This window comes from Trachemys scripta, chromosome 11 (genome assembly GCF_013100865.1).
Source record: "Trachemys scripta elegans isolate TJP31775 chromosome 11, CAS_Tse_1.0, whole genome shotgun sequence".
NCBI lineage: Eukaryota > Metazoa > Chordata > Testudines > Emydidae > Trachemys > Trachemys scripta.
In genome coordinates this window covers 67,453,222-67,481,185 of record NC_048308.1, presented here as the reverse complement: position 1 = coordinate 67,481,185, position 27,964 = coordinate 67,453,222, and the positions used below count along the sequence as shown (strand labels likewise).

General features: G+C 42.0%; 1 protein-coding gene across 33 annotated transcripts in view; it reads left to right on the top strand.

The window, feature by feature from the left end:
- Positions 1 to 27,964, top strand: part of LRRFIP1 (LRR binding FLII interacting protein 1) — a 111,413-nt gene that overhangs the window by 65,813 nt on the left and 17,636 nt on the right. For 27 of the 33 annotated variants that reach the window (XR_004647656.1, XM_034785489.1, XM_034785458.1 and 24 more), the window contains 8 exons: positions 16,399 to 16,431; positions 18,033 to 18,158; positions 19,579 to 19,650; positions 23,116 to 23,286; positions 24,280 to 24,372; positions 25,042 to 25,134; positions 26,300 to 26,392; positions 26,817 to 26,958. Coding sequence is in view for 32 of the 33 variants with exons in the window: in XM_034785489.1 (XP_034641380.1) it covers positions 16,399 to 16,431; positions 18,033 to 18,158; positions 19,579 to 19,650; positions 23,116 to 23,286; positions 24,280 to 24,372; positions 25,042 to 25,134; positions 26,300 to 26,392; positions 26,817 to 26,958 (823 nt within the window). In the remaining variant the exon portion in view is untranslated. The remainder of the gene's footprint in view (positions 1 to 16,398; positions 16,432 to 18,032; positions 18,159 to 19,578; positions 19,651 to 23,115; positions 23,287 to 24,279; positions 24,373 to 25,041; positions 25,135 to 26,299; positions 26,393 to 26,816; positions 26,959 to 27,964) is intronic. The other 6 variants (XM_034785490.1, XM_034785487.1, XM_034785488.1 and 3 more) reach the window with 3 other exon arrangements.

Here is a 27,964-nt window from a genome sequence, read left to right as displayed (position 1 = left end):
TAACATCTGATAGCTGTGTTGTGGTTTAAATGAGATGAGTTGATGATTTGAGTCCAGTTGCTACCGAACAGCTGAGTATGTTGCAAAAGCTGTTGCTGCAGTTGGCACTTAGTGGTTGTGACGGTGTACCCCATAAGGCTTTATGGAAATATGCTTATGAATAACCTTTACATAGGTATGTTACGTGGCATATGTAGCATAAAACATATTCCAGTTAGGTCATATATATATTCATAAGCATATTTCCATAAAGCCTTATGGGGTGCACCGTCACAGTGTTGTCTGCAGAAAGGCTAGGCATTGAACACCATTTAATTCCTAGAAATGTTGCCACGGGGTTAAGCTTGAGGCATGTTGGTAGAGCATTTTGAGCAAGCCTGTGCTGTATACGTTATGTGGATAAAGATAGAACTTCAGTTTCCAGAGACATCAATCTAGCGTCTTCCTTGCAACTAACCAAACAAAAAAATCGTCCACAGGCAGAGAATACGAGGGACCCCAGACACCAGTGCCTGAGGTCCCCACAATGTTAGGGAAATACACTCAGATAATTCTGGCAAGTGACCCACACCCACATGCTGCATAGTGAACTAGATTATAGCAAAATTCAGTTTATAGTGGAGTAAGTCTTGACTTTTTCCAGTGAATTTCAAAGGGCTATGAGTCTGCTTGACTGAAGCATCACTTCCCTTTTACTAAAGTTTAACACCAGTGTAATTATGCTAATTCCTTTAGAATCAATCATTATTATCTGGCAGATACATTCTGCAGCATTTCCCCATAGGGAGCAAAGATGTGGGCTTTTAGGAGGAGTAGGAAGATGACATGAATGAACACCCACTTCTAGTAGACATCCCCAGTCATAATAAACTCCACCCTGAGTGTATGCTTCTCCTAGGTGAGGAGCTGAAACTTGAATGTTGTTTTAGGCCTTCCCTTGGGAGATAATTTTAGAAAATACTTACACCTCCTGTTTCTTTTTGTGAAATACCCAGATAACAGGATAAGTTTGGGGCTTGTTAATTTTGATTATTCCTTTTGAAAATAAAACAAAATCTGGTACCAGTTAATTCTTGTAAAGGTCACCAGTGAATGTGGTTCCCAGTTTGGAAGCCTGTGTATTGATGAGATATAGATATGAGAGTGAGTGATATGAATAACCAGTAAGAATACTATGAGGGTCTACTTTATATGCTACAGTACCATTGTGGGAACCGATAATCACAGATGTCTCTGACCTATCAGAGGCAGACATCAAGACTGCACTGCTGAAGATGGCACCTGGAAAAGCAGCAGGTCCAGACGAAGTCATGGTGGAATTTATCAAAGCGTTGAGAGAGTTTCGTGTATGCTGGCTCAAGTGAGTCCTGTGTGCAGTTTGGAAAGCGAAGACACTCCCAAGAGAATGGAAAAAGTCCATATTGGTACCAATATACAAACGAAATGGTGACATATACATTCAAAGTAATAAGGAATTACGTTGCTGTCCCATTGTATGAAGATGTTAGAACCATAGTTGCGTTTGTCCAACGGTGGAGCCCATTTTAGGAAAGGAGCAGTTTGCTCTTAGAAAAAGAAGAGGGACAACAGAATGATGTCATCAGGAGTGAAACCAAGGTCTTCGATATCAAATAGAAGCAGTAAGAGAAGAGGCTGAAATTGTCTGGGTGTATACAAAGAATGGATGAAGGGGATCTTGTTAGGGAGATGCTTGAGATTAAAGTACATGGGCGAAGAACAAGAGGATGGCCAAGAAAATGGTGGATGGACTGTGTATGGTAGGATACAAAGCAAGCATTGGACCAGCAAGCCTGGAAAAGACTGATGTGGTGATGCAACCCCAGCTACATGGGAAAAGGAGAAGGTCGGGATGGGGGTATAATGAAGCAGTCCCACTTTGCACCAATAGATGTCTGAACTCAAAACTTCAGGGGCTTCCTCCCAGGAGAAAGAGACAGATCCTTTGTAGGTATAAATTGGGAGGGGTTTGAATTAGTTCAATGATGCAGAAAATGAAGTGGAATTCCACAGAAACAGCTGACTTCAGGTCTGATAGTGTGAACAAGTTTAAGTGTACTCAAGTCAAGTGAGCCAATATACTGCACAATAAATGAGCCAAATTTGAAGTGTCAGTGAGAAGACGGCTGGTACATAAACCACTGTGCCACTCAATCTGCTGTTCTTAAATATGCAATCTAAGGATGTTTCAAAGTGAGCTGGAGTTTGAGGAACAGTCTATATTGTCCTTTACATGGCTTTCTGACATCCTGCATGTACCCTAGATTAAGTTAAGCAAAGGTTTTCCCAAAATATAGTTAGCAGCAGCTTGATTTCAGGAAAATTGTTCAGTCTTATTTGTTACACACAATGGCTTCCATCCCAGAAGGATGCCAAAGCAGTTGAGAAATAACAGTAAACCATTCTATGTTTACTGTTATTGAAAAGCAACAGAGTATGAGTGAAGGTGTATAGCACATGAGACAGCAGTGCCTAGAAGGTAAACTTTCGATGGACACGACCCCACTTTATTTTACAGAAGGGATCAGTGGAGCTTCATGTCCACACAAGACTTTGATGTTTAAGATCCCTTACTTAAGAGGTTCCACTCACTAAAGTCCATAGAATTCAGCTGATGTAACTATGATATGGCATTTTTCTGTAAAGGTGCTCTGTTTGTTGTTAGCTTGCCATAGGGGTTACTTATTAACATGTAAACCTGACTTTGAAAGACTTTCTTTCATTAGATAGTGTTAGTCTTCAGGAGTTTGTTTTTTGGTTCTTGTATTTGGCTCAAACAGTAGTAGAGTTGTCCTGGTATGAAGTTTGGTAACATTGTACGAAACTCTGTACAGAAAATTTTCCCATAAATAACTATGTATTTGACTCAGGGTGATTGACTTTCTGACATATGTATCAACATGAAACAGGACTAAATGTAGGCTTGTATGATCTCAGCCCAATAATGATTATTTTAAAATTGTACTATTAAAAATAAAAACATTTTTAGTTTGACAATGTATTACTGAAAAATCCAGTCTTTCAGGGGTTTTTTTGTTTTTTATCTTGAGTTACTGAGAAATGGATCTCTGGGGAAAAAGATCTTTGGAGGTAATATCCTAATGCTTTCAAAACAAACCTTGCATCATAAAGTTCAGGGTACAGATGCCCCCCAGGTTACACAAACCCGACTTATGCAAATCCGCACTTACGGGAAAAGTTCCGTAATCTAGAAATAGTTGGGTTTTTGTTTGTTTTGCATAATTGTCGGGTATACGTTTCCATCTTATGCAAAATTCGAGTTACGCAAGGTGTTCTGGAACGGAACGCTTGCGTAAGTCGGGGAGCGTCTGTATTTCTGATTTTTTTTTTTAAATGGTATGGTGAGGATTTTCAGCGCACAGCTAACATACTGCAGCCATTAACCTGAGAGTAGATATTGGCATTTTTAAACAAGTACTTAATGGCATAATAGTATGTAATGGTTCTGAAGGATTTGTGGAGTTTTTACAATGCATATAATATATCAATAGCATTTTTAAGTGCCATTGAAAGCTGGATTTCAGCCCTCCAGGAAAATTAGAATGAATAGGGACACTTAATTAATAGGTACTTAAACAGTTGAGGAGAAGTCCAGGTATTGAGAAAAATAATAAATATCATGTAAGTTGGCAGCATTGAAATTAGCTTGGTTTTCCCAACCTTACAAATGTATGTATGTATTCAAGTCAGCACACAACCGTACCTATTTCCTACCCTGGCTAATTGTGCTGAGAGAGAAACAAACTCAACTAAATGGTATTAAGTTTTCACAATGTATGTTTTGAAGGAGTGGAGTGCCATTGAAAGATACTGATTTCTCAAATTAAAGATGGGAAAATGTCCCTCAGACTCCTAACCTTTTCTCACTACTCCATTTCTCCACCCAGCACTGATTTCAGCTCCTTTTTGCAAAAAACGACAGTAGCTGCACCTGCAAGCAATTGTGCAGGGCTAAATCTGCATTCTCAAGTCTTAGTGCTGTGAAGTCTTTAATATGCATGCATGTGTTGGGAATATAGTTGGTAATATTAAAATGATATACATAAAATTATAATTTCTATATTTGCATGTGTGTGTAGTTAAACTGAAGTGATAAGATTATGGTACTTAGTCAAGTTTGCTGATTGCAAATTGATCTGGTGCTCAGTTAATCCCTTCCATCATGTGACTGCCGCTTTATTTCCCACTCCTGTCTCTGTGTGTATGTACAATAACTACATGCTAATATAACAAACTGCATAGTTTTCTGTATAAATACAGATCTTCAGGATAATGCTGGCAGATTTCACTTTCCATAAATCTTCAGTAATTAAGAAAAAATTGGAGGTAAATCCTGATCATGTAGATTAGCCTTTCAAATGCTGAGAAAAGAGGAGAGTGTCACTGTATGCTATTAAGTCTGGAAATTTCAAAATGTTCAGACTTTTTAATCACTAAGGGGAGCTAGTAGTTTGAAAGATACTTCTTTGAAACCAATTTTGTTATTCTCTAAATCTGTGTTAAAAGATTTCTCAGAGCTAAAAAGAGGACAACATGTTTGGAATTCAAAGGCATATTTTGGTAGCCAGGCACAACACTGCAAAAAGTGCACAACACTCCACGGGGCCCTGGCCCCACCCCAAACTCCGCCCCCCTCCCCTGAGCACCCTGCATTCCCCCTCCTCCTTCCCGCCCCCCAGCTGCTGCTGCGCTGGGGAAGTTGCTTCGGCCCCCGCTGCAGTGGAGAGCGGCGGGAACCCGGAAAGTTGGAGCCTGGGGAGGAGGTGGTCCCCTTCCCATGCCTCCCTATTTTCCTGGACATGTCCAGCTTTTTGGAAATTCCTCCCGGACGGGGATTTGAGAACCAAAAAGCCGGACATGTCTGGGAAAATTTCGGACGTATGGTAACCCTACCCCAGAGCCTCTTCCCCCCCCCTACCCGCCCGCCAGAACCCCAGGCCTCACTTCAGAGCCGCTTCCTCCCGCCCGCCAGACCCCCCAGGCCTCACCCCAGAGCTGCCTCCCACCCGCCCACCTGACCCCCCAGGCCTCACCCCAGAGCCACCTGCTCTCCACAGTGCCCATCCTCAGCCTTCTCCTGCCTCAGTGCCCCCTCTCCTGAGAGCCTGCCCTCCGCAGCCCCCCCACTCTCCACAGCCCCTGCCTCAGAGCCCCCACCCCCTCCCATAGCCCCCACCTTCCATAGCGCCCTCCACCTCTGTCCTCCCCTTCACCTTCCTCCATAACCCCTATCCTTCATTTCCCCACCTCCTCCCATAGCCCAACCCCTCCACGGCCCCCCACTCTCCACAGCCCCTGCCTCAGAGCTCTCCACCCTTCACTTCCCTCAGGGGAGCCTCCACCCCGCCTCCAGACAGACCTGGCCAGGCTGCGGGAGGCACTGCAGCGCGGGCCCTTCCTGGGTGGGGGAGCTCGGGCTCCCGGGAGCCGCCGCTGCCGCGCACCAAGAAACCAGGACCCGCCCCCGGGCAGCGGCTCCGCCGGGGGGGAGGCAGCCCCGGCTGTACGGACCGCTGGTGGGGGGGCTTCTTGCACGGCCGGGACGGAGTGGGGAGACTGAGGCTCTGCCAGAGCTGCGGGGGATGCTCGGAGGAGGGAGAAGCAGCTGCGGGTCCCCCGCACCAGCAGCTGGCTGCAGAGACGCCACCGCTCCTAGCTGTGGGGCGCAGGGTTGCAGCAGCACGGGGGGGTTGCAGTCTACAGGCTGAGCGAGCTGACACCCCAAGAGGAGAGGGGGCAGTGGGTAGGTTTATCATACGTCCGTATTTTCTGGACGTTTTTATATATTTAAAAAATCCGGACGGCAATTAACAACTAAAAAGCCGGACATGTCCAGGGAAATACGGACGTATGGTAACCCTAATCTGTGCTATGTTCCTTTTCCCATTTCTTGAAGACATTCAGAAGGGTGGGACCAATGGTCAGTTTTTTTGTAGCCTATGAGGGGCTGTACTAGATTGGCATCACAATATTTTCATTATAAGCCATGTCTTTGAAAATGCAAGTGTGGTTAGGAGAATGTGCAGGCCTTGTTGTAACAAACCAACATAGTAATTGTTTGGCAGAGCTGCAACTAACTCCTTACTCCTAACTAACACCTTTAATGATGAACAGAATACAAGTGATAACGGAAATAGATTTAATTCTAAGCAAATTTGTTAATTGTTTGATACTTTGCCCTCAATTTTCACAGCTTTCATCCAATCCAGTCTTCCATTCAATTTTAAAATTTTACTGGTATATCAAAGCTGACAGCTATAGCCAGTGAAGAGTGACAGATCTGTTTGTGCTTCAGCTTGTCTGGAGTGGAGATCTGCTGCAGTGCTGACTTGCATTCCAGAAATTCCCAATATGTTTGTTTAAGTAAGAAGGATTGATTTAACAGGCTTTCCTTATCTAAGTTAGTTACAAAGAATCCTGAAGAAACACCTAATCCTCACCTGACAAAGTTCAAAGGTTTTCTTGCTAGTAAGTAACCTTTAAAAGTTCTGTGCTGATTCCTACAGCAAGGTAGACTTTGACTATTATTGAAATGCACAAGACCTTAATATGGCCCTGTGTGTGCCCATAAAACTTACCTCTTTTAGACTGTACTTTTAAGGAGTAGCGTTTGATTACATCAGTCACTGTTTCCCAATGAGGCAGGAAGGAACACTACATTCTCATTATTAAAATTAGTAATAAAAATTCTTTCCTCAGTGTTAAGGTAGGTTTATAATTCCTTGTATCTAATCACTGTCCATCTCTCATTCAGCATTAGATAGTGTGTCCTGTCCATCTCAGAGGTGGTGCTGTTTCAACCTTTCTTGATTATGAGTTTGAGACTGCCCTCTGGTGCTGGATTTATAGAGCAGAAAAGGTCAACACAACTGTGAAATTGTACCAATGGTGAGCTCACTCCACTAAGAACCAAATACTCTCCTAGTTTTAGAATAGAAAATGTGATCTCAGATTTCATTCATGTCACAACAAACAGAAAATAAGACCTTGCTTTTTATGGGGAAAATGATCTAATCACATGTCACTGAAATGAAGCTGAGGAGCAATTCAATGATACATGCACACAGTGGCTGTGGACTTTTTAGCACCTGATGCCATACAACATAAGGTCCTCTAGCAGCTGCTTTGTCAAAATTTATTAGCATACGTGGTCTAGTTTAAGAGGCTGGTGTCTGGGAGTTCTGGATTAAAGGCCTGACTCTTCTGCTGATTTAGTTTGACCTTGAAGTCACTTAACTTCGTTGTTCCTGTTTATTTGTCGCAGACTGGGGATAATATGAACCTATTTCATGGGGGTATTGAGGTCTATTCAGTAAATGTTTGTAAAACACTTGAAGAGCTTCATAGAATCATAAAATATTAGGGTTGGAAGGGACCTCAAGAGGTCATCTAGTCCGACACTCTGCTCAAAACAGGACCAATTCCCAGACAGATTTTTACCCCATTTCCCTAAATGGCCCCCTCAAGGATTGAACTCACAACCCTGGAGGTTTAGCAGGCCAATGCTCAAACCACTGAGCTATCCCCCCCCCCCCCTTCTACTATATTAGTGCACAATGGTGATGCTGGCACTAGATATGTGTAGAGGCAAGACATTTGTAGGGTTAATATCAAATATTTGCGAGTTAAGTGGAAAGAGTAAGGGAAATAAGTTTCAAATGTATTAAAAACTGCAGTAGTTCATTACTGTTTATGAAGAATAGGCAATACTTCCATATATGGACTTGTAGAATTATTCTGCTCCTGCTTGGCTTCCAGCTGCATTCAGCCCTCTGATAGTGCTGACACTTTTGTAATATGGCTCTGCTTTTATTCTGAAAAATAACCTTCAAAAGAGGCTGAACTCTGATCCCTTTGTGATGTGCTTATTTTACAAAGAACAGCTTGTACCCCTTGCCAGATTACAATGCTGCACATAAGAATTTTCCTGAAAATGACTCTACGTACGCCTTCCTTCTCCTTCTCTCTTGCATAACCCCCCATGAAATGATGGGCATTCAGGTGGTGGTCTGTTAGTAGACATGAGTATTATACATTATTGAAATAAATCAAAATCTATGTGTTTTAATAGAGTCCTACAATAAAAAGCTTTTACATTTTTATTAGATGTATTCCTATTTATATTACTTTCTTGGCAAGTACTTTATTCTTTCATTTTTTCTGTAGCATGTATTTATTAGCTATTATTTTTACAGTAAAAAGTATGGTGAGCAGTTCGGAGGCTGTTAGGTTGTTCTCCATCGGTTTGCTTTTGTGATAGCATTCTTTGTTGCACAGAAACTTGGAAGTTCAGCATTGTTTGGCAAGAACTTTGTGTAACCTCAAAGAAAAACAAACTTTCTTTCCTGAACTTTCACTGTTTACAGTTTCCACTTGGTTCAAATGTTAAGGGCCTTTTACCATGCTGATGTCTGTTCTTAACTAACTGGGGATAGCCGAGGGCATTTCTACACTACAGACTTCTGCCAATGCAAGTTACGTCAGCATAAAAGCTGCTGCAGTTAATATATTGCTTGTGCACGTCCTCCTCATGTCAGCATTGCAAGAACTCACCAGGAGTGTGGTGCACCATGGGTAGGTATCCCTGTATGCAACCCAGTGCCACCATTCAGAGCACTGTCTTTTGGGAAGTTTTGGCAATGCATGCTAGCTATTATCTTTGGAAAGTCATGGGAGACGGGAGAGATTCCAGAAGACTGGAAAAGGGCAAATATAGTGCCCATCTATAAAAAGGGAAATAAAAACCACCCAGGTAACTACAGACCAGTTAGTTTAACTTCTGTGCCAGGGAAGATAATGGAGCAAGTAATTAAGGAAATCATCTGCCAACACTTGGAAGGTGGTAAGGTGATAGGGAATAGCCAGCATGGATTTGTGAAGAACAAATCATGTTAAACCAATCTGATAGCTTTCTTTGATAGGATAACGAGCCTTGTGGATAAGGGTGAAGCGGTGGATGTGGTATACCTAGACTTTAGTAAGGCATTTGATACGGTCTCGCATGATATTCTTATCGATAAACTAGGCAAATACAAATTAGATGGGGCTACTATAAGGTGGGTGCATAACTGGCTGGATAGCCGTACTCAGAGAGTTGTTATTAATGGTTCCCAATCCTGCTGGAAAGGCGTAACGAGTGGGGTACCGCAGGGGTCTGTTTTGGGACCGGCTCTGTTCAATATCTTCATCAACGACTTAGATATTGGCATAGAAAGTACGCTTATTAAGTTTGCGGATGATACCAAACTGGGAGGGATTGCAACTACTTTGGAGGACAGGGTCATAATTCAAAATGATCTGGACAAATTGGAGAAATGGTCTGAGTTAAACAGGATGAAGTTTAACAAAGACAAATGCAAAGTGCTCCACTTAGGAAGGAAAAATCAATTTCACAATTACAGAATGGGAAAAGACTGTCTAGGAAGGAGTACGGCAGAAAGGGATCTAGGGGTTATAGTGGACCACAAGCTAAATATGAGTCAACAGTGTGATGCTGTTGCAAAAAAAGCAAACATGATTCTGGGATGCATTAACAGGTGTGTTGTGAGCAAGACACGAGAAGTCATTCTTCCGCTCTACTCTGCTCTGGTTAGGCCTCAGCTAGAGTATTGTGTCCAGTTCTGGGCACCGCATTTTAAAAAAGATGTGGAGAAATTGGAAAGGGTCCAAAGAAGAGCAACAAGAATGATTAAAGGTCTTGAGAACATGACCTATGAAGGAAGGCTGAAAGAACTGGGTTTGTTTAGTTTGGAAAAGAGAAGACTGAGAGGGGACATGATAGCAGTTTTCAGGTATCTAAAAGGGTGTCATAAGGAGGAGGGAGAGAACTTGTTCACCTTAGCCTCTAAGGAAACAATGGGTTTAAACTGCAGCAAGGGAGGTCTAGGTTGGACATTAGGAAAAAGTTCCTAACTGTCAGGGTGGTTAAACACTGGAACAAATTGCCTAGGGAGGTTGTGGAATCTCCGTCTCTGGAGATATTTAAGAGTAGGTTAGATAAATGTCTATTAGGGATGGTCTAGGCAGTATTTGGTCCTGCCACGCGGGCAGGGGACTGGACTCGATGACCTCTCGAGGTCCCTTCCAGTCCTATAATCTATGAATCTATGAATCTATGATGGGGCAGAAACGAGTCGTGCAGGAGTGACTGGGACTGCAGAGTCAGGTTCCCATTATTGCTCCATTTTCTGCAAGAGATGGTGAATGTAGCTGAAATCTTACTTCTGAGGGTAACAAAGGCACAGAGAGCACAGCTGTTGCTGGCGTCTCAAAGACCTGTATGCTGCTAGCCTGTTGACTGCAATGGTACCTGCTGAAGTTATTGCTGACTGGCACAGGAAGGTGTCCTACCGCGGAGGAAGAAATAAGGCTGCCATTCCTAGAAACTTTTGGGAGAGGATTGCAATATACGTCCATGGAAATTTCACTACGATTTTTGAAGAGGATTCAAGGGACACCCCTGTGTACATAAAATGCTCCATATGGGCCCCCTGCTAATTCTGCAGAGCAATGAAAAACCGAGAGCAACTCTACCTCTTTATTGTACTCACGACCTTTTCTAGTAAAAGTAAATTAATGAAAAGTCAGTGGCTGTGTCCTGCTAAGTTGGGGGGAGGTATCAGTACATCATTGTAATGGGAAATACAATCACACATTTACCTGAGGTTCCTTCTCCTGCATCAGGCTTCCCTGTGCTCAACTACTGGCACTGATTGGACTGCAGTGGAATCTCAAACAGCTCCTGCCTCATGGAATAGCTGGACACCCCCCGGTCGCAGGACCCCCACTCTCCTCCTCACTGTTCACACCAGGGGCCTTGGAGTATCCACAGTGGTGTGTAGGGTGGCGGTGGGGTGTTCACCAAATATGACATGCAGTTCTTTGTAAAAGCAGGAGGTCTGCGGCTCAGCACCAGATTGATTGCCGGCCTCCCTGGCCTTCTGGTATGCCTGCTGCAGTTCCTTTACTTTCACACGGCACTGCTGCTGATCACTGTCTCACCCCTCTCCTGTATCTCCTGTACAATCTGCTCATAGATGTCCACGTTTCTGTGGCCGGTCCATAGCTGTGCTTGCATAGCCTCTTCTCTCTACAGGCCCCGGAGATAAAATACCTCCTGTCTGCTCCAGGCAGGAACATGTCTGGAGTCTGCAGCCAACATGGCTGGTGGGGCAGTTGCACACAACAGTGGAAAGCTGCTAGGTGTACTTGCCAAGATGGGACAATCAGGAAAAGGCATTTCAAAAATTTGTGGGGGTTTTAATGGGTGTGGGGGACTTCTGGTCTCTGTCACCCTGGAGAGTGGAGTTGACAACCATGACCAAAGCAGTCAGTATCGGGCATTGTGGGATAGCTGCTGGAGGACTGTTAGGGTTGATAAAGGTAATGCAATGTCTACATTTGTGCTGTGTCAACTTCAGTACATGGACCATGGCTCAATGCCACTTGGCGAGGTGCTGTTACTTGTGCATAATGAAGAACTTACATATGTTAGCAACAAGAAGAAAATCAAGGAAAGTGTGGGCCCCTTACTGAATGAGGGAGGCAACCTAGTGACCGAGGATGTGGAAAAAGCTAATGTACTCAATGATTTTTTTGCCTCTGTCTTCACGCACAAGGTCAGCTCCCAGATTGCTGCACTGGGCAGTACAGCATGGGGAGAAGGTGACCAACCCTCTGTGGAGAAAGAAGTGGTTCGGGACTATTTAGAAAAACTGGATGTGCACAAGTCCATAGGGCCGGATGCGCTGCATCCGAGGGTGCTAAAGGAGTTGGCGGGTGAGATTGCAGAGCCATTAGCCATTATTTTTGAAAACTCATGGCGATCGGGGGAGGTCCCAGATGACTGGAAAAAGGCTAATGTAGTGCCCATCTTTAAAAAAGGGAAGAGGAGGATCCGGGGAACTACAGGCCAGTCAGCCTCACCTCAGTCCCTGGAGAAATCATGGAGCAGGTCCTCAAGGAATCAATTATGAAACATTTAGAGGAGAGGAAAGTGATCAGGAACAGTCAGCATGGATTCACGAAGGGGAAGTCGTGCCTGACTAACCTAATTGCCTTCTATGATGAGATAACTGGCTCTGTGGATGAGGGGAAAGCAGTGGATGTGTTATTTCTTGACTTTAGCAAAGCTTTTGATACTGTCTCCCACAGTATTCTTGCCACCAAGTTAAAGAAGTATGGGCTGGATGAATGGACTGTAAGGTGGATAGAAAGCTGGCTAGATCGTCGGGCTCAACGGGTAGTGATCAATGGCTCCATGTCTAGTTGGCAGCCGGTTTCAAGTGGAGTGCCCCAAGGGTCAGTCCTGGGGCCGGTTTTGTTTAATATCTTTATTAATGATCTGGAGGATGGTGTGGACTGCACTCTCAGCAAGTTTGCAGATGACACTAAACTAGGAGGCGTGGTAGATACACTAGAGGGTAGGGATCGGATACAGAGGGACCTAGACAAATTAGAGGATTGGGCAGAAAAAAACCTGATGAGGTTCAACAAGGACAAGTGCAGAGTCCTGCACTTAGGACGGAAGAATCCCATGCACTGCTACAGACTAGGGACCGAATGGCTAGGTAGCAGTTCTGCTGAAAAGGACCTAGGGGTCACAGTGGACGAGAAGCTGGATATGAGTCAACAGTGTGCTCTTGTTGCCAAGAAGGCTAACGGCATTTTGGGCTGTATAAGTAGGGGCATTACCAGCAGATCGAGGAACGTGATCGTTCCCCTTTATTCGACATTGGTGAGGCCTCATCTGGAATACTGTGTCCAGTTTTGGGCCCCACACTACAAGAAGGATGTGGAAAAATTGGAAAGAGTCCAGCGGAGGGCAACAAAAATGATTAGGGGTCTGGAGCACATGACTTATGAGGAGAGGCTGAGAGAACTGGGATTGTTTAGTCTCCAGAAGAGAAGAATGAGGGGGGATTTGATAGCAGCCTTCAACTACCTGAAGGGGGGTTCCAAAGAGGATGGAGCTCGGCTGTTCTTAGTGGTGGCAGATGACAGAACAAGGAGCAATGGTCTCAAGTTGCAGTGGGGAGGTCCAGGTTGGATATCAGGAAAAACTATTTCACTAGGAGGGTGGTGAAACACTGGAATGCGTTACCTAGGGAGGTGGTGGAGTCTCCTTCCTTGGAGGTTTTTAAGGCCCGGCTTGACAAAGCCCTGGCTGGGATGATTTAGCTGGGAATTGGTCCTGCTTTGAGCAGGGGGTTGGACTAGATGACCTCTTGAGGTCCCTTCCAACTCTGATATTCTATGATTCTATGATTCTATGGTGGGAGGCAAATTTAAGTGTAGACTTATGCACAATTAGGTCGACACAAGGAGGCCTACGTCACTCTAATACTATCGTGTAGACCAGGCCTTAGGTTGGAGCTTAAAATGGCCCTAAAGGGATCCCTCAAAGGACCTACTATTCTCCTTAAACTAACTTATAAAACTCACCTGGAGAGCCATCAGGTCTTGGAATTTTAGTACTTGCCATGCTTGGTGTTGCCTCTAAGATTTCTTCTTCTATTATCTACAGTTTCTTTATCAATTTCATGTATTTTTGGCAAGCCTGCTACTTCCAGATATTTTTGAATCACTTCAGAGCTTGTGTAAGTGAAGTAGAGTGGGTTTATAATAAGCAGTAAAAGTAGCACACATCACTAGGGTGTGTATCTGTTGCTGACTGTTAATTGGTGGCGTAATGGTTGCTTTTGAATCACTATAAGTTTAAGACCGTAACTTACCACTTTTATTTCCTGTTTCATAAAACATTGGTTTTATATATCTAAGGGCTTCTTCAGTGGCATGTGTCATCAACATATTTAGTTTCCCACTAATATTAGTTAACTATTTATATACTATTTTGACCCTGGGGTTTTATGAATCTCCCCTGATTTTAATTTTTCTTAATCTCCTTTTTCAATTGAGAGGTTCTGCTTATCAGCTGACCCCTAAAAACTTCTCCAAATGCCTCCCCCAGAAGATATCTCTTTGTTCAGTACTTTCAAATGATATAAATATAATGTCTCCTTTAATTGTTGTTGTCCAGTTTTTGTCCTGGAGAAGCTTAACTCATTGTCCATAAATCATCTTTGAGATCCACACCAACCATGCAGTATAACTTCTAATGGGGTTTATGACTATGCCAGTTTCTATAGATCTTGTCCGCTTCATTAAAGATTTAGAAACAAGCATTTCATAGAATCATAGAAGATTAGGGTTGGAAGAGACCTCAGGAGGTCATCTAGTCCAACCCCCTGCTCAAAGCAGGACCAGCACCAACTAAATCATTCCAGCCAGGGCTTTGTCAAGCCAGGCCTTAAAAGATGGAAATTCCACCACCTCCTTAGGTAACCCATTCCAGTGCTTCACCACCTTCCTAGTGAAATAGTTTTTCCTAATATCCAACCTAAACCTCCCCGACTGCAATTTGAGACCATTGCTCCTTGTTCAGTCACCTGCCACCACTGAGAACAGCCGAGCTCCATCCTCTTTGGAATCCCCCTTCAGATAGTTGAAGGCTGCTACCTCATCCCCCCTCACTCTTCTCTTCTGCAGACTAAATAAGCCCAGTTCTCTCAGCCTCTCCTCATAAGTCATGTTCCCCAGCCCCTTACTTATTTTTGTTGCCCTCTGCTGGACTCTCTCCAATTTGTCCACATCCTTTGTGTGTGTGGTGTGGGGGGGGGGGGAGGGGTGGCAAAACTGGACGCAGTACTCCAGATGTGGCCTTACCAGAGCCGAATAGAGGGGAATAATCACTTCCCTCGATCTGCTGGCAATGCTCCTACTAATGCAGCCCAATATGCTGTTAGCTTTCTTGGCAACAAGGGCACACTGTTGACTGAAATCCAGTTTCTCAACCACTGTAATCCCCGGGTCCTTTTCTGCAGAACTGCTGATTATGCAGTCGGTCCCCAGTCTGTAGCAGTGCATGGGATTCTTCTGTCCTAAGTGCAGGATTCTGCACTTGTCCTTGTTGAACCTCATCAAATTTCTTTTGGCCCAATCCTCCAATTTGTCTAGGTCTAGTCAGATGTTTCATTTCTAATTATGTTGTATTCATAATTGTGTGCCTGAGTGGGCTTGATTTCTGCTTGTAAACTTCCGTAGCTAATTCCTTTATTAATCCTCTTACCACCTTTCCAGCCCCCCCCCTCCCGTATTCCCCTTCCTTTACATCCAAAAATAAAATACCAAAATAGCATTTATATCAGTCCTCAAATGACTGACTTGCTGAGCCCGAAATAGAGATGGACAGAATTTTATTTGGAATGCTCTGTTCCATTTTTTTCAAATAAGGTCAATGTTCCATTTCAGCCTTTTCGGAAAAGAACCTTTTGATTTTTTTTAAGTTATTTTTTTAGTTCCGTTTTATATTATATAACATTTTAAAAGGTGAAATTGGAACAAGATGTTTTAATTTGATCAGGATGAAATATTTTTACCCAAAGCAAAACTTCTTGAATTTAGTTTCATGGGTATTTTTTTGTTGTGTTTTGGAACTGAAATTTCAAATTTGCAGTTTTTTCCTGCCCAACTCTTACCCTAAACCACTGTACTCTCCCCTTGAACACTTGGACTACTTCTTTTTGCAATCCAAGGGAGGTACATTCTCTGCCAATGGGACTTCAACCCTTGCCCTTAGGGATAGATAACCACCTGATCATTTGCACTACATTGGGAGGATTTACATAGATCCCAAGGGCCCCTCCTTGTGCCTATCTATTTTCCTCAGTCTCCTCCATGTGTGAGACACACTCTAAATATTTTATTTTCTATTTGTAATATAAAGAAATCAGCTACAACAAAATTATGGCCACCCCAAGACCACCTTCTGGTTAATCTCATTCATCTTGCATCTTTTCTTTTTCTACCCCCCTTTTCAGCACCTTATTATAGTTTAGTTGCTAATCTGGAGTATGCTCTTGGGTGGCTGAGATTTGGATATGGATTTCTATTCCAAGTGATTTATATGTGGCCTCTACAGCTGTCTAATTTCGGAATGATTTGAAATTATTTGAAATATGGCTTTCTTGATTAAGGTAAAAAGAACTTGTATAACACACGAGCAGTCCTAACAGAAAAATTCACAAGCTTCTCTTTATCAGTTAGAAGAATACCCCATCTTAAAATGTATGGTACACCAAGGAAGGCTTGAGGTGTGATCCAGACTGCTTCCTCCCCCAAATGCCATTACAGTGCTATGTATTGTGGTTGCTCTGTGAGCAGAATATCTTGCCTGTGAACCTTCTTCCTCAGATCCCTAACAGAGCTAGGTTTAAAAGCAAACAGCCTGCCTTATTTTGTCTTCCCTTTGTCCAATATTATCCAATTATTGCTTCTAAATGATCTCTCTTTTGTTTGCAGGTTGAAGAAAGGCCAGAAAAAGACTTTGAGAAGGTAAGAAAGTTGACATGAATTATATTGATCATAACACATATCTTACCACTTTTCCATATGTTAAACTTGCATTAAATTTACACAAATTTTGAATAAAATCCATGGCAGGATATGGCTTCAGATAGTAAGAACATAAGAATGACCATATTGGATCAGACCAGCGGTCCATTTAGCCATGATCCTGTCTTCTGGCAGTGGCCGGTACCAGATGCTTCAGAGGGAATTAATAGAACTGGGGCAATTGTCTAGTGATCCAAACCCCTGTCGTACATTCCCAGCTTCTGGCAATCAGAGGCTTAGGGACCCCCAAAGCATGGGGTTGTGACCTTGACCCTTTTGGCTAATAGCCATTGATGGACTTATCCTCCATGAACTTACCTAATTCTTTTTAAGCCCTGTTATGGTTTTGGCCTTCACAACATCCCCTGGCAATGAGTTCCATAAGTTGACTGTATGTTTTGTGAAGAAGTACTTCCTTATATTTGTTTTAAACCTGCTGTCTGTTAATTTCATTGGGTGACCCTTAGTTCTTGTGTTATGTGAAGCAGTAAATTATTCACTTTCACTTTCTCCACTCCATTCATGATCGTATCCCCCCTTAGCTGTCTCTTTACCAAGCTGACAAGTGCCAGTCTTTTAAATCTTTTATATGGAAAGTGTTCTGTGCCCTTAATCATATTTGTTGCCCTTTTCTGTACCTTTTCCAATTCTTATGTATCTTTTTTGAGATGGGGGTGACCAGAACTGCACTCAGTATTTGTGTGGACATGCCATGGATTTATATAGTGGCATAATGATATTTTCGGTCTTATCTATCCTTTTCCTAATGGTTCCTAACATTCTGTTAGCTTTTTTGGTTGCCACTGCACATTGAGTGGATATTTTCAGAAAACTATCCATGACAACGCCAAGATCTTTCTTGAGTGGTAACAGCTACTTTGGATCCCATCATTTTGTAGGAATAGTTGGGATTGTTTTCCAATGCGTGTTACTTTGCATTTATCAACACTGATTTTCATCTGCCATTTTGTTCTCGGTTGCCCAGTTTTGTGAGATTCCTTTGTAACTCTTTGCTGTCTGCTTTGGACTTCACTATCTTAAGTAGTTTTGTCTTGTCTGCTGGGACTGCCAACATGAGTGCCAGTTATATAATTTTGGTGGTGGTGGACACCTGTCTACTGTGAATTGGACTGAATTAAAGGCACAGACTTGCTTCTCATAGCTCACCAATTAGCTATCTGATGGTAACTTCTGTCAGTCACTTCCATCCTGTCCCAAATTTGAACTGATGACCTCAAGGTAAAGGTTTCTGTCTCTGTCAGTAGCCATACTATAAATGATCTGAAAAATCTCAGGACATAAAATTTGTTCAACAGAAGGTCTTTTGTGACCCACTGATGCACAGCATGTCTACTGATGATCCATATGCTATAAATGAAAACAACTTTCTTTGTTCCAAAGAGATCATTGTGGTCATTCTGATTGGTACGCATATAAAAAGGCAGATCACATTCTCAAAATATTTACGTGCATTCATTTTTGTGTTTAAAAAGGTTTATTTCATAACCCATCTTATTTTAACTGTGTATGTATGGTTCTAGGGAGCTCGTACTGTGTCAAGCTTATCAGCAGCTACACTAGCCTCTCTGGGTGGAACTTCCTCCCGGAGAGGCAGTGGGGACACCTCCATCTCCGTTGATACTGAGGCATCCATTAGAGAAATTAAGGTAAGAAGTCTTTGTAAGTAACATGTATTGGTAGGAACTGTCTCTTGCTAGAGGAGTCATTCCAGTCAGAATGTATTTATCTATGTCTTGAAGTTTTTCACTAAGTTTGACCTAGTAAGCAGTGGAATTATTTAAAAGCATAGTTTTATATTTTTCCATCAGTATGTGTGAGAAATTACACATGCAAATCAGTATTGGCAGGAGTGACCAAAAACAGCTCATTCATCTAAAGACTTGGCCCTCCTGGAGTCTAAATGTGGGCAGTAACCGTGGTCTGTTTTATGCAGAGTTGTGTCGCCATTTTGGCCCCAGGATATTAGAGAGACAAGGTAGGTGAGGTACTATTTTTTTATTGGACCAACTTCTGTTGGTGAGAGAGCCAAGCTTTCACAGAGTTCTTCTTTGGGTGATCTGAAGAAGAGCTCTATGTAAATTCGAAAGCTTCTCTCTCACCAACAGAAGTTGGTCCAATAAAAGATATTACTATGGTCTGTTTTGTATTTTCATTTTATTGGTTGGTTAAAAATCTTATTTTTTGGAAAAATGGTGCATAGCTGTTCTAAAAAGAGATGCTGTAGCAAAACTGGAAGTTATGGGCTCGATGTAGGAGGACTTGGGTGAAACACTATGGCCTGTGTTATGCAGGAGATCAGACTAGATGATTGGAATAGTTCCATCTGGTATTAAAAACTATAAAAGTGGAAACAAACCCAGTCCCTTTCTCTCTCTCGCCCCTTGGTCACCCCCAAATTATAATATTTTACTTCTTTTGCAGTTCTAGCATCAGGAGGTGACCAAGGGGGAGGAGGGGGAAGAGAGAGAGAGATTGTGTAAAGCTTTAATTGAGCTCATAATTAAAATGAATGTCTTTATTCCATTTGCCAGTGGTATTTCCCACACTTCCTAGGGTGTCCTGTTGGTGCTCATGTTCCCACTTTTCTCTGAAACTTATCATAGAGTGATGTAGCTGTGAGCACCTCACATGCATTAATAAATTTATCTTCACAACACCGCTGTTAGGTGCTAGTAGAGAAATATCATTCCCATTTTACAAATAGGGAACTGAGGCAGAACGAGAGAGAGAGGGGGACTTGCCCAACGTCATACAACCTGTGGCAGAGCTGAAAACGGAATTCAGAGCTCCTGAGTCACAATCTAGTTCCTTAACCACAAGACCATCATTGTTCTAGAAACATCCCATTTTCCCAGTCAAAATGATTAGGACAGGAATATACATCTGTTCAAGACAGATGATTGTGTGAAAAGCCTATACATCTTTTTATAATGAAGTTTAGAAAACTCAAACTAGAGTAGAAACGTGTCTGTAAATGGGAATTTTGAACACCGGCTTCTCACTCAGCTGTGATTACTGCCCATTAGTTTTCTTGACATCATTCACTTTTTTTGCCATTTCCCTCAGGATATCAATGAGTTAAAGAACCAGATTCAGGATGTAGAAGGCAAATACATGCAGGGATTGAAAGAAATGAAGGTACTGGTTTATTGCAGACTGAACATGTGATATTAACATCAACTAAACTTTCAGAGAGGCACAGTGAGAGACAGAACTCGAATTTAACCTGCATGCTTTTATGCTGAAGTGTGAATTAACTAAAAGCATTTCATCAGTGAGGAAAACATGCTTCCCATTCTGATGACCAGTAATCATTTCTCTGGATAATTCTTGGTAATCAGCACATGTAAATATTTATTAACCTCTGTAGAAAAGGTCATTAATGAGAACTTTTACTACTGCGTGTCTTATATTTTGGTGTCTTGAGAATGTATTTAAATCTCCATCAAAAATTGTAATATAAAGATTAGAGTATATAGAAAAATAATCAGTTACTCATTTTTAAATATATCCATAACACAAGAACAGAAAATCACTCAGAATTTGAGGTAAATCTAAAATAAAAGTAAATGCTGATTATTAAGCATGTAACCAACCTGCGGAGTTCAGTGCCATGGGAAATCAAAGTTAAATATTGTAAATGTATTTTAAAAGGCACTTAGTAGAGCGTCCCAGTAAAACAGTTGGTAAGTTATGCGTGCCTGAGGGAGAGGCAATCATATCTCATGCTCTACAAGCAGCCCTGGTAGAATGCCATATTGTATGGGGTAAACTGTCGCAGCAGCTGCAGGGGAGGAACGCCTACAAATTCCATGAATGCACAAAAGGATTTTGGTGTAGCAGCTAAACAAATGTATCAGTTTGACACTTTACACTATGTATTCAGCAGCTCACGTTTTGAAAACAGAAGGCATGTAAAGATGAGTGTACTGGGGACTTGGCATACTAGATACTGTGATACAGTATATATTAGCGTAAATGTTAATTAAAATTCAAACTTTCTCTCCTACTTTTTCCTCATCTGTTCAGTAGTACAAGATACTCGGTTACTGGCATCTTAGGTGACCTGCAAATGGAAAAAATAGTTTGTGCTTTTTTTGCATCTTTTAGATATATGAAGCCTAAACTTTTTTCTCTTATAGATCACAAAATATATATTGGATTCTGCAAACTAATCTACCTTACCCTTTGAGAATAAGTTAACTAGATTTTTGTAATATTGTTCCATTCAAGTGCATTTGTAGCGTTTTTATCCAGGTCTGCTTGTGTCTTCGAAGACCAACAACTTTTTGCTTAGCCACCTCTGACCTTGCTTTTGGCATAGAATGAGGAATGTATACCTAATTAAAAATTCATTTCCAGCTGTAGTAACTTTCTTCAGAATTTGCCAGGAAGAGACTGGAAGATTTTAAGCAAACTAAATTCATCCCCTCCCAGAATAAAAGTGTTAAATAGTGAATAGCTTGAAACCTCCGTCTGAGTTAGGCTATTTCTTTAGTGGTTTTATTGTCTGTATTCAAATTTAGAATTATTAAATGACAGGTAGATAGTCCAGGGTTGGGATAGAATTTGATACTAATAAAACTAAATTAGCCATGTTCTGCTATGATTCTGCATTTACCCTTAACTGTGTGTGCTTTCGTGCCAACTAATTTTAAGGGTTTAATTAATCATGTAGCTGCTTTGATTCCTGATTGCCCTTTCAGCAACTGAAATTTCCTGTCTTATACAGTACACCTGCAACATGCACCAGTAACATGATTCACGTTTAATGATGAGACAGAAGTTCTTGTACCTTTAAAATGTCAGATTGTCTTATTCTTTAATAGTATGCCAAAACAGATTATTAATTTGAAAAGTAAGTATTTTGTCACCTTTTCAGATTTAAAAGTCTGCACATTTCCCCCTGGAATGTTTATGGATCTAGTAGAAGTGGAATATTATAAATATCCAAAATTTATCATGGAGGTCCATATAATGCTAGCGATATGACTTCATGAATTGGTGGGTTGTTGATTCTAGCTTTAAATTAAGACCTCTGTATAGGCACCTCTTTTGTTTCTTGCCTGCATACTTGCACTGCTGTGCTTTTGAAAGTTGCTGTTCGGGTGGTCTTCATTCAAATTGTATACCTGGAGAGGGTTTAGACCTGCAATGTGACATGGCAAATGGTACCGTTTTATCTTGCCGACACTGCAGCTATTCTTATATCTGAACTGTTCTCATGCTCAGCCTGAGTTCATAAATCTGAATTGCCCAGACAGTCGGAACTTGATCTTAGTAAAGCAGGTTAAGAAAGGGGGTCTAATAAAAGAAGGGGTAAGCATGGGGGAAAAAAATTTGTTTCACGCTTCATCTGAAGCAAAAATCTAACCAAAAATGGAGTATAAAGGGCTGGTCTGCACTGAAAATGGACATTACATGGCTGGTGTCTCAGGTGGGTGAAAAATCTACCCCCCTGAGGGGCGTGGCTATGCTGACCTAACTAACCCCACTACATCAATAGAAGAATTCTTCTGTCGACCCAGCTGCTGCCTCTTTGGGAGGTGGACTAACCGCAGTGATGGGAGAACCCTTCCCATTGCTGTAGTGAGTGTCTAAGCCAGGGGTCTCAAACACGCGGCTCCTCCCCTCCAGCGTTTACCTAGAGCGGCTCCACCCGATGCACATCGGGAAGGGTAGGCTCCCTGCCGCTCTGGGAAGCAGCTGGAACATGGGGAAGGGGGGGCACAGGATTCTGTGTGCTGCTCTCGCTTCAGGCAGCGCCCCCAGCAGCTCCCATTGGCCACAGTTTCCCGTTCCCGGCCAATGGGAGCTGCTGGGGGTGGTGCCTGAAGCAGCAGCAACACACAGACCCCTTTGCCCCTCCTCCCCCAGGTTCCGGCCACTTCCCAGAGCGGTGCGGGGACAGGCAGGCAGGCAGCCTGCCCTGCCCCTGGTGCATGTCGGGCCGGAGCCCGCCCCCTGCGCCACTCCTGCAGCCCAGCCCCCTGCTATACCCCGCACCCCTCCTGCAGCCCAACCCACACCACTCTTGCACCACACCCCAACTCCCTGCCCTGAGCCCCCACCACACCCTTGCTGCCCTCCCTGGGGGCAGGAAGGGAGCAGAGTTGGGGTGGGGATTTCAGGGAACGGGTTGGAATGGGGGCAGGGCCTCATGGAAGGGGTGGAGTGGGGACGGGGCCAAGGGTGGCAGGGGGAGGTGTCAGTAATGCGGTCCTCAGCCAATGTACTAGTCCTCATGTGGCCCTTGTGGTCATTTGAGTTTGAGACCCCTGGTCTAAGCTAACATGCTGCAGTTGGGCCTCTGTAGCATTTTAAGTGCGCGCATAGCCAAAAGGTAGTGTACAGTAACTGCAATTTTTAATTAAACATACTACAGAGTCCTAATTTAAGGCCGCAAAAAGCCCAGATATTGCCACCTCTTCTCCCAGGTTTGGGGTCCCAGTCAGCAAAGTTACTTAAGCCCATGGTTAACAGTTGATTCAGTTGGACTGCTTGCATGTCTACAACTAAGCATGTACTTACATACTTTGCAATGTATAAAAGTGCTTTCTGTGAAGTAACCTCTCACTGCACTTACATATTTCTTGTCTTCAGGACTCCCTAGCAGAAGTTGAAGAGAAATATAAAAAGGCTATGGTGTCTAATGCTCAACTAGACAATGAGAAAACAAACTTCATGTACCAAGTTGATACCTTGAAGGATGCATTGTTAGAGTTAGAAGAACAGCTGGCAGAATCCAGGAGGCAATATGAAGAGAAAAGCAAAGTGAGTATGAACACTTCTTGAGAAGCTGAAAGTTGTCTGAAAAAATGTTTTCAGGGAAGAGACAGTACTTTAAAAAATAATAATAATAATAATAATAATGGAAGGGGGGAATGAATCAAGTATATAGAAATCTACCCTTTGAATAGCACTCATTAGCAACTTGGCTGCCTTTTCTGCCTTTATCTGTAGGCATATGAATAGGAGATTTAATTTTATAAGTCAATATCCAGGATATGGTGACTTTTTCACATACAAGCTCATCAGTATAGCTTTATGTATTTCATTTGCATTTTGACTTAGAGAATATCCAAAAAGCCTTTCTGACTCCATAGCGACTTTTGAAGGCTTTCCCGTTTCCTCTGGGACCCGGTTACATACAAAGCTTAATTCAAAAGGCCATAGGAGAGTTGTGTGAGACGTACTTCTTAAACAAATTATGGCATTCATGGGGTTAAATATTGAAAATATACTATTGACTTGAATTATTGTCACCTCACTGAGGTGATGGAATAAGCCTCACTGAGTTAACTTTCCTGCAAACTAATATTTCCTTATGGCTTACGTGGTAACTTCTCAGGAGCTAAATCTTTGACTCATGAGATATTGGTTAGTGTGTCCTCCATCATGCATAGCTCTTGGGAAACTGTTTGCTTTTAAAATTTCACAATAAGAACTGGCCAAGTTGGAGTACTCTACCTTTTGGAAAAGGTAGGTTCCATTCCTAGTCATTATCTCTGAGGTCAGCAGGGCTTGAGTGCTGTAAATGATGTGCATTCCCCTGGCCCCAAAATCCAGACCGCCCAGTGTCTAAATTGAGCATTTGGTTTGAAATAATCCAGTCCCAATTTTAGATTTCCTTCATAAGAGACAAACAAGCTTAAAATTGAGATATTGATACTTACCCTTGTGTAAAGCACTTTGAGATCTGTGTATGAACAGCTCTAGGTATTATTATTATTATGCATGACAAAAAATATTTCCTTGCCTCTCCAGGAATTTGAGCGGGAAAAGCATGCTCATAGCATATTGCAGTTTCAGTTCACGGAAATCAAGGAGACCCTGAAGCAAAGAGAAGAAATGCTCGAGGTAAGTAATTACTCCGTTGTCTTTAATGTGGTTGTTTGATTCATGTGTTCCAAACTAACAGTTAGAATATAGAAGGCTTAGACAGGAATGGAGAATCTTAGTCCCTGCCCCAGATTTCTCATCTGATGCAGTACTGTAGGTTCAGTCTGTTAGCCCTGAAATGGTTAGGGCTGATGAAAACAAAAATATTTCAGAAGTACTGTTCGTAGTTGGATTTGTATGTTATGCTGTCTTTAATTTCCCAGAATAAGTTATTATATGCTCTGGGCTCCTTCTTGTGGTGAGACTGGAAGAAAAAGGACAATGGCATAAAACTCCAGTAAGGATTCAGAGCAAGATAGTTCCAGTAGACAGGTGTTTGTCATCATACTAAAGGTGAGAGGTTGGCTGTCCCTAGCTGGGTAGGTTTCAGGAGTTGCATTCATCTCTTTGAAGGAAAACAGTTGCATTTTGACTTAGAGAATATCCAAAAAGCTTTTCTGACTCCAGGAAATGTTATCCGTAGCAACTTTTGAAGGCTTTTCTGTTTCCTCTGGGATGCATGTAGGTAGTTTGTTGTACTTTCTTAACACCTGATTTCATTGTTCTTTGCATCACTACAATCTTGAGTTTTTCTTCTGATTAACCCTTTACCTGCTTTCTGTCTCTTTGTGTGCCCCTGCCCCTCAGGAAATCCGACAGCTGCAACAGAAACAGGAGAGCTATATCAGGGAAATTTCTGATCTTCAGGAGACGATAGAGTGGAAAGACAAAAAAATAGGGGTAGGAATCGCGCACACCTTCTGAAATTTGCTCAGTTTCACACTGAGCTTCTTTAGCAGACTCTGCACCTGCAAAACCTCATGAATGAAATATTACCCTATACAACGTGACCCTCAATCTGTCTAATAGACTCTTTACATAGAGTTGTGGCTTTAACTTAAAAGATAAGGTCCAAGAAAATGCTTATCTTCTGACCAGATTTGAAAATTCACTGGAGTTCATATAACATGGTGAAATGTGTGCACCCTATCATGGATATGTATAACCAAGAAAGGGAGTGTCCTTTAGTAAAATACTGGCTATTCATGATGTGGTTTCAATGCTGAATGGAATTGGTTTTCTGTTCAAATGTATTACCTTTACTCTTTTAAACCATAACTGCACTGTTGGAAAGGAGAAAGTGGGCTTGTTTATAGCTCACTGGACTCTTGGGATGAAAATCTTCTTTTTTTCCCCACCAGTGTAAACGAAATGTTAACTCTAAAGAGAAATATGGTATAGGCAGTGGCAGATGAGATGTGAAAGACTCTTTTCTTGGGTGGACAAAAGAAACCTGGCAAGTCATTTGTCCATGATGTTGTCCTATGACTTATGGCAATTTGAAACCCACAATTTAAAATGGTCAAAGTTTCACTACAGCTGAGAATTTTATACAAGTTTATATTGCATGCTGCATACTTGAGATATACGCACTATTTCCATGACAGACTGCAAAAGTTCCGTGGACGCCACTGAGATCTGTCAGACCAGCTTTCATATCCTTTCTTTAATGTATTTTGATTAAAAAAAAAACCACACCCACACAAAAGTACTATAGGAAATTCCAAGTCAAGAGTATAAAAATCTGTTCTTAGCTGCCTTATTGTATCTAGTTACTGAAAAATCTAATCCCAACACAGCGCAGGATATCAGGGGTTGAATATTAATTATGACTTCCCCAAACTGAATGTTTGGATTAAGTCATATATTTACTGTATTTACATTTTTTATGAATTTGTAAATTTAGCCTTTAATCTGTTAATTTTCTCCTTTTCATGGATGTCAGTTCCATTAACTTCTGAATATCTGAAACCTGCTTATTCTTATTTCTAACTTGCCTTACATAGTCTCTTCTCCTTTCTTGTTGTCTCCCTGCCTTCTGTCTGTCTGCTCTGTGAACACTCAGGCGTTAGAGAGGCAGAAAGAGTTCTTTGATTCCATAAGGAGTGAGCGGGATGACCTCAGAGATGAGGTGGTTGTGCTGAAGGAACAACTGAAGGTATGCCATAAGAACAGAAGAAACTCTTGTTGCTAAAGCAATTAAGTAATGAGTTGCTGGTTTCTCTGCTGGTGCACTGAACAGAAGAGCTGGTTCCAGCTATCCAGCACTGATGAGCCATATGTACATGTTGCTCTCATTCATTTCAAGAATTTGCTTTTTACTTATCTCCTCTGTGATAGTTGGCACCCCTAATATAGTGAATATAGGTGAGGGGCTGTTGCCCAAGGAACATTTCAGATATTGGGCAACAGAGCTACTTTAAAAAGGTGATCAGATCTGTTCTGCCAGAACTTTGAACGAGGCATATTCTCATTGGTTTTGTGGTGAAGCAACCACTGCTCAGAATATAAAGGGACAAGAATGTTCAGCCAAATATACTGTTTGAACACCAGACTTTAAAATGTTCCTTCCTTATCCACAGAAACACGGAATAATCCCAAACTTGGAAGTAGCCACCAATGGAGAGGCTTTAGATGGTCTCGATAATGAAGCACATTCAGATTCTACCAAGATTACTCCAGGAGCGACTCAGACCCTACAGACAGCTGGGGATGGGACACTAGGTAAGTGCTGCCACTCCACTAGAGCAGTGATACTCAGACTATGGCTTGTGAGCCGCAAATGGCTCTTCAATGTGTCTCCTGCGGCTCTTGGCAGCACACGATATTAAAATGCTGGATGCTTTTACTGTGGTATTAACCAATTAAGTTATCAACTTGCACTGCTTAAATATGAATAGTACTATAGTAAATGAAACAATGAATTCACAGTACCGTGGCTCTTTTAGGTAATGCTGATTGCTAATTTGGCTCCTGAACCACTGAGGTCTGAGTATCACTGCACTAGACTTTTCTATCTGTCTAATCATAATTCATTCACTTTTTTGCTTGGAGATTGAGCATTCATTATTTGGACAATTAACCAGTCACGCAGCTTGTTGAATCACCTCCTATGCCTTTTTCTGCTTCTTGATTATGGTCGCTTCACTTCAAGCATATCATGACATTTTTCTGTACCTGCAAAAGGAGATTTTATTGTATGGTCCCTTTATTCTGCACCCTGAGAAAATAAATGGTCGTGACACAAGTATAAATACAAGATGAGTAGCAGCTTATTTAGCTTAATATTAAAACCTGAATTTAGGAATGTCCTCAACAATCCTACTGTTGCTTTGATTATTTTTTCTAACACAGAGAATTAAGCTGAGAGAGAACCAGAATAAGAGCATTTGAATTCTGATATGTAAATTTAGCACACAAATTCTGTAACTAATATATTATTGGAGAACATACAGGTCTGCTGAACAATAGTTCAGTGTGCTCTTGCAAGACGTTTTCACATAGTTCTAAATTCTTAATCTCTAGTACTGTTAAGTATAAAGCAATTTCTATTGCTGGAAATTTTGTAACAATGATATGCTCAGCAATGTGTACAGGAAGTATACATTATATGTGTGTGTCCTCAGACAAGGAGGAATCTGGTTGGCAAAGATTCTGACTTGGTGCAATTATATTGTATAGTCAGAATCTGAACTGATTAGCTATTGAACTTCCCACTGTCTCATTAGCT